Source organism: Triticum aestivum, chromosome 5B, assembly GCF_018294505.1.
Source record: "Triticum aestivum cultivar Chinese Spring chromosome 5B, IWGSC CS RefSeq v2.1, whole genome shotgun sequence".
NCBI classification, from domain to species: Eukaryota; Viridiplantae; Streptophyta; class Magnoliopsida; order Poales; family Poaceae; genus Triticum; species Triticum aestivum.
Window position 1 is genome coordinate 707,064,926 of NC_057807.1, and position 6,022 is coordinate 707,070,947.

Below are 6,022 nucleotides of genomic sequence, written 5' to 3' on the forward strand. Positions count from 1 at the left end.
AAAGAAAAGAAAACTAGGAAAAATGAAGAAAAAACAAACAAGAACAGAACTAGAAAATGAAAAAATATATAAAAGACGGTGCGTTTCTCTCATTTTTTGGTCCATCCACCTACTCTAAGCTACCCATAAAGTTGAAGTAAATTACCCACTATACCATCCGTAAGTGAAAAAAAACTCTATTTAATTACTTTTTTGATATTTTTCAGCTGTCATTGAAAACATCTCTAAAGTTCAAGTAAATTACCCACCATGTCGCCCGTGAGTGAAAAAAAATCTTCATTAATTATTTCTCTAATTTTTTGATCTGTCATTGAAACTGCCCTTAAAGTTGGAGTAATTTAACCACCCGCCACCCGTAAGTGAAAAACTCTTCATTAGTTGTTTTACTGAATTTTTCGTCTGTCAACGAAACCGCCCCTAAAGTTCAAGTAAATTTCCCACCCCGGCACCCCTAAATGAGAAAAACACTTCTTTAGTTGCTTCCCTGAATTTTTCATCTGTCTTGAACACTGTGCATAAAGTTGAAATAAATTACCCAAGGCCACCCGTAAGTGAATAAAACTATTTTTTAATTGTTTCTATGAATTTTTCACGTGTCACCCTATTTCATCTCTAAACATCTGAAACGCCCGTGTCCAATAAAAAAAGACCTACGTACCTAAAAGCGAGACCAGATTTAGGGGCAATATGAGAGTGGCCGGACAAGCCAATGCACCTTACTCCACATCGTAGCCATCTCAGAATATCTCACATGCGACCACCCACTCCTCTCTCTATTGAGGCAACGAACACGAGCGGAGGAGATGGTGCTTCGCGGCGGCGACGACATGGGCAAAGGAGGCGGATGGAGCTCGAGCCCATCGGGGATGGAGCTCGTGCTCGTCGGTCTCACCTGCCCGGGCCAGAGCTCTTGCACACTGGGGATAGAGCGTGAGTGTGCCGGGTCATACCGCGGCCGAGCCGAAGCTTGATGCCGCCGTGCCCACTGGGGCCTGGCCTATTGTGCTAGCGTTTGCGTTGGACGTACCTGTGGGCCCTGCGGGCATGCTAGGATGTCGCCGTAGCCGCGGGAGCATCGGCGGCGTGCAGCCATAGCGCCGCTGCAGGCCGTGCTGGCCATGCGTGCAGCCCGGTGAGCCGCATGTGACGTGCAGGCGTGCACGCAACCGAGCTGGCGGATGTTGCCGGCCATGCTGGATGTGCGCAGGCGCCGTGTGCTGCTGGACTGGGTGCCACGGTCGCGTGAGTGGCTGCTGCCGAGCTGGTCTGTTTCATGATGCAGGCGTGCTCTGGAGGTCCCATCCACAACGTATTTATCGAAATGTCTGAGATAGTGAGGGGTCAAAGTAGGAAGATTGTGATCATGGTCATTGGAGATTGTAATTTTTTCCTCCCGTTGCAACGCACGGGCCCTTTTGCTAGTAATATCTCTCCCTACTAATAAACCAGCGATTGCTTCTGGTCGTACGTCGTGCTTTTTTGCAAAAAGTCCCCCTGCTTCTGAGAAATTAACCCGCAATCCTATTTTAAGTGGGTATGAGAAACCGTTTTGTTTTTGCAGAAACACCCCTGCATTTGAGAGTATTCGGTCCATGATCCTTATGTGTATTATTTTGCTGGGGCGGCCATGGCAGGGAGGGGAGGCGACGCTGCGCTCCGGATGCGACAGGGAGGCGGAAGCCCCGCGAGGAGACGAAGGAGCAGAAAATGAAGAGGCATGGAGGAGAGGCGGGCGAGCGGGAAGGGCTGGGGCGTGTGGGCGAGCGGGAAGGGCTGGGGCGTCGCCCACGACGCCGAGCTTGACGGCGGCCTTGCGGTGGCGCAGCCGGCGAGGACCTGTCGGATCTGGCCGGATCCGGTGGGATACGGCGCGCATGCGGCGGATCTGGAAGGAAGGCGACCGGGGCGTGGAGTACGATGGCTGACATGCGCGGCATGGCTGAAGCCGACGAGAGAAGAGAGAGATGGAGAGAAAAGAGAGGACGGGAAGGAGACGAGACGCCAGAGGAGAGAGAAGGGGGTGGTGGTCACTTCAACGGGCTGCAGCGCGGCGCCGCCCCGGCCGCTGAGCCTGCCCGACCGCCCCGTCGCCAAGTCGCCACCCCACTGACTGCCCTGGGCTCGCCCTTTAAACCAATTCAGAGCCAACGATTGTTGCCCACATCGCCGAACCTGGCTCCCCTTCTCCACCCCAGCAAGCACGCGCGCTTGAAGGCGCCCAGGAGCTCGCCGGCAACACTCAGCAGACACAGGAGAGCTGCGTGCCTGGTGCGTGTGAATGTGTGGACGCGAGGCATTGGAGGCCTCAGCAAGGTTTGGTTTTGGCTCCAATTTTTTTTCAGAATCATATGCTAATCTTATCTAATGGTCGTTTCTGTTGCAGTTAACAAATTATATTGCCCTGTACTACTTTTTAACAAATTGGCTCCTACAAAGACTAATGGAAGGATCATCAGACCAACGTAGTCAAATTGTCTGCTTCAAATTTTCGGGTATGTGCATTGACGGATTACCTTAATGCCAATATTTCTTGATTTTCGCTTCATATATGAAATGATTTAGCTAGCTCTTGATGAATATCTTTCGGTACACCTGTAAGTTCTGTAGCAAATGTTTCTTAGCAATTCTGATTGTACACTAAAATTTAGGTGCTTTTGGAGAGCTGATTGTACAATAAAATGATCTACCTTGCAATATCATTTTTCTCACAACTGATGAAATTCAGAGCATCTAAGTCTTAAATTTATCTGCTAAAATATTGATGTGTATCATTCATGTTGTCCGGTAAGTTGAGATTCGCATTGCTTAATTATGTGATTACAGTTTTGGAGCTGATCAGTAGCACGCTGACATGCATCAGGAAGCCGACGGACAGCCATAGTAGGAAGGCGTGGATCTTGAGCTGCAGCGACAACGACAACTTGGGCGTTACCTGCAAAAATACAACAGTTCAAGGGTTCAACCAAGTGTAAGTTTGATTCAGTCAATTATTGCAGTTCTGCACTGAAACATTCAGATTCTTGCATCCAAAGTTAGATAGGAACAGGGAAAGAATCTCCAACGCTTATTTACATGGGAAAGAACACTCTTTAACTTTGGTTCAGATCATCAGTCTATCTGAAGCACCATAGATTGAGTTTGCAAGCAAAAGGATCACACAATCTGACAGTACAAGGAGCAGTCTTTTTCTTCACATCTTTGTTTTAGCTTGCATCTGACACTTATGTGCTCCAAGATTAGGCAACCAAAACTGAACTTATGACTACATGAGTGCATGAAAAACTGTTAATATCTCTTATTTGACTAATCTTTGGATTGGTCGGAGACGAGATTCTCTGGCTTTGGGGATGGCCCTTTGGGGTTCTATCACGGTTCTATTCATGTGCACTAGGCACTTCTCAACACTTCCATAGTTATTCTAGAACCTCTTTAAATTTGCAATGCTCATCAGATTGTACACGTTTTGCAGTCAACTATTCAGACTATTGACTAGGGACGATATTTTCAGTCCTACTGAGTCTGCAAAGGATGAGCCAAGCCAAGATTAATTATGGTTTTGGTAAATTGCATCGGTTTAGTTATGTACCTGCTCCTTAGATGACTGTGTATTTGTGATTCAGTCGTTGAAATTTGGGTGCTTTCTTCGAGTGTCCTGAAAAATGGTTCAATGCATGTTTGCCAGAAACTGTAGATTAGCAAGACTAATTTGTGTTGAGCATGTCAGTCTATGTGTGGGCACGAGTGACAATGTAAATTATGGTAGACACGATTTTCTTGAAAAAAGTCCCGGAGACGGGCTGCTGCTGCTGCTGCTTTTGATAGCCAAAGTGGAGACTGCAGTTCTAAGACTTCAAGGAGGAAAAGAATACATGGTTGCTACTTGGAGAGGTGAGTTGTTTCCCTGCAGAACAATAAATCTCTTAGAGTTGTTTAACTGAACCTGTTCCACTCTCATTGTTATGTCGAGATAAAAATTGTTATTGGTCACTCAGTGCCCAAGCTGTCGTGGATTAATTTGACTTGAATTGGATTGTACTTCAAGAGTCCACAAGATGTCATTTCTGAGTGTGGTACTAATTTCGGCACATAGCACCAATTTCTAAAAATAAGGCTGGGCAACATGAGCCAACCACAGGGGAGGATGTTTCAAGAGAATAAACTCACTGTAGTTGCCGAATTGGTATTAGTAAGTTGCTGTTTCAACTTCCTAGAGAACAACAGGGGGTGTATTTTTTTTACTATTATTAGTTGCAGCACATGGCGACGATGACGAGGACTTGTATTTTTAAGATGCTGCACCTCTGTTTTTTGTTGACCTTTGTTTCATGTATATATGTACATTCTACGGAAATGTATCATCGGAAATGTGAATTCATAACTCTATGGTTGATGTATCTATTGATATTGACGTGTCTATTAATATTAAGTTCTTTTTTTAATTGTTTCTTATTTTTCCTGACAGTTATACCAGACTGGGATATATCACCTCCCTACTTTGCCAAACCTTTTTTAAACACTACTTTGTCAAACCTGACACCCACATAACCCTTGCTCACGCTCCAACTATGAACGCATCACTTAAATATCCCACAAAGAATATTATTTCGTATTGTTAAACGTGCATCGCACGTGCACTGTTAAATATCACATGAAGCAGGTTGTGCAAAAACAGTTGCGGAAATATATATATTTTGAAAAACAAAACATTTTTTAAAAAATTAGATAGAAAAATGCTATTACACCTCAAAAAATGCTACTCAGGAGGAAGTATAAAAATTCAATTGGAAGGCCCACTTCTTCGGCTCATGGCCCAGTATACGGGGGTGTTCTTGCACGGATAAAACTAACGAGTTAAAGTGTGGCCAACAGGGTCGGATCCAATTGCAAGAATAACATATGTTCAAAAAATGGTCTTTTCCAGAGAAATGTTCACATTTCACGAAAATGTTAACTAATATTTCAAAAATTATTCCAATTTTTATGTAAACATTACCTTCTATATGAACAAAGAAAATTTTAATGTTTAACATTATCATTGATTTTATTACAATTTGATATAAAATGGTGCATAATGGAGCAAAAAGAAGATTCTGCCTTTTTTTCGCCCGGTGCAACGCAGGGGCATTTGTACTAGTAATAATAAAGAGTTGAACGCTTCTTCCTCCCAAAAAATTCGTACGTTTTCGTCCGTCAGCCGAACCTTCGATCGGCGGTCGGATTAAAAAAAATCGGCCGCCAGCTCTACCCTAGATCCACAAAAAAAAAAACTATCTGTACATAAAAGTACGTGCGTTTCCTTGACTAGCGTTTAGCATTAATTCGCTAGAATAACGCATGCAGCCGGGTAATCAGCATTAATTCGCTAGAATCATGCAGCCGGGTAATCCTTTCTGGCCTGCGCGGGAGGACGTGGGCGATGGATCCATTTAATGGCAGCGCTGATTCCGGATATTTTCCTTAGCAGCTTATAGCTTATTAATCTGAAGGAATAAATCTATACCGATCTTCAAAAAAAGCTCAATCGATTCTTCTCATCTTCCCCATCTCTACCTCTCTCGCTCCGTAGTACGCTGCCGCCGGCCAAGCCTTCGAAGATTCCGCTCACTGCCACCGGCTCAGAGCCTCATGATCCTTCCCTCTATCTCTACCTCTCTCGGAGCCCCCGTGATCGTTGACAAGACGAGATGTACCTGTACGTGGTACCGCTGCTGTCCTCCTCCAACGTCACTCTTGCCAGAGGTGGGTGCTCTCTTTTCCTCTCAATGTTCTCAGATATGAACGTAATTTTTGAGTTAGCTTGGTTTGATGTTCTGATTTGTGTGTGGTCGGAAATTTCATAGTAGGCACCTCTTTTCCATCTCCAGCGACCTCCTCCGCGGCAATAATCCAGTCAGTCTCTACCCCCCAAACTGCTATCTAACTCAGCTATTGCAGATACACATGTGCCAAGATGTGACGGATCATTGATGCTTCTCCAATCCGGTTATTTTTTATTGGAGGCGCTAGATGGTGAACTTTTCTT

At 45.0% G+C, this 6,022-nt stretch overlaps 1 protein-coding gene across 4 annotated transcripts; it reads left to right on the forward strand.

Moving 5' to 3' along the window:
* Positions 1 to 1,588: 1,588 nt before the first annotated feature.
* LOC123114437 (uncharacterized) lies at positions 1,589 to 4,403 on the forward strand. Of its 4 annotated transcripts, none has more exons than XM_044535916.1 (4): positions 1,589 to 2,313; positions 2,384 to 2,492; positions 2,824 to 2,968; positions 3,470 to 4,403. In XM_044535916.1, the coding sequence occupies exons 1-4, from the start codon at positions 1,918 to 1,920 to the stop codon at positions 3,546 to 3,548; spliced, it is 729 nt and encodes a 242-aa protein (XP_044391851.1). In that variant the 5' UTR covers positions 1,589 to 1,917; the 3' UTR covers positions 3,549 to 4,403. The 4 variants fall into 4 exon arrangements, 2 of the variants coding, with proteins under 2 accessions (XP_044391851.1, XP_044391853.1); XM_044535918.1 differs by having other exon boundaries at positions 1,589 to 2,268; XR_006456540.1 differs by lacking the exon at positions 2,384 to 2,492 and having other exon boundaries at positions 2,217 to 2,313; positions 2,861 to 4,403.
* The last annotated feature ends 1,619 nt before the right edge of the window (positions 4,404 to 6,022 follow it).

Coding starts and splice junctions, on each gene's coding strand:
- LOC123114437 (XM_044535916.1), top strand. CDS start 1,918: ATGGCTGACATGCGCGGCATGGCTGAAGCCGACGAGAGAAGAGAGAGA. Junction 2,493..2,823: donor TGTCTGCTTCAAATTTTCGG/GTATGTGCATTG, acceptor ATGTGATTACAG/TTTTGGAGCTGATCAGTAGC. Junction 2,969..3,469: donor GTTCAAGGGTTCAACCAAGT/GTAAGTTTGATT, acceptor CACGTTTTGCAG/TCAACTATTCAGACTATTGA.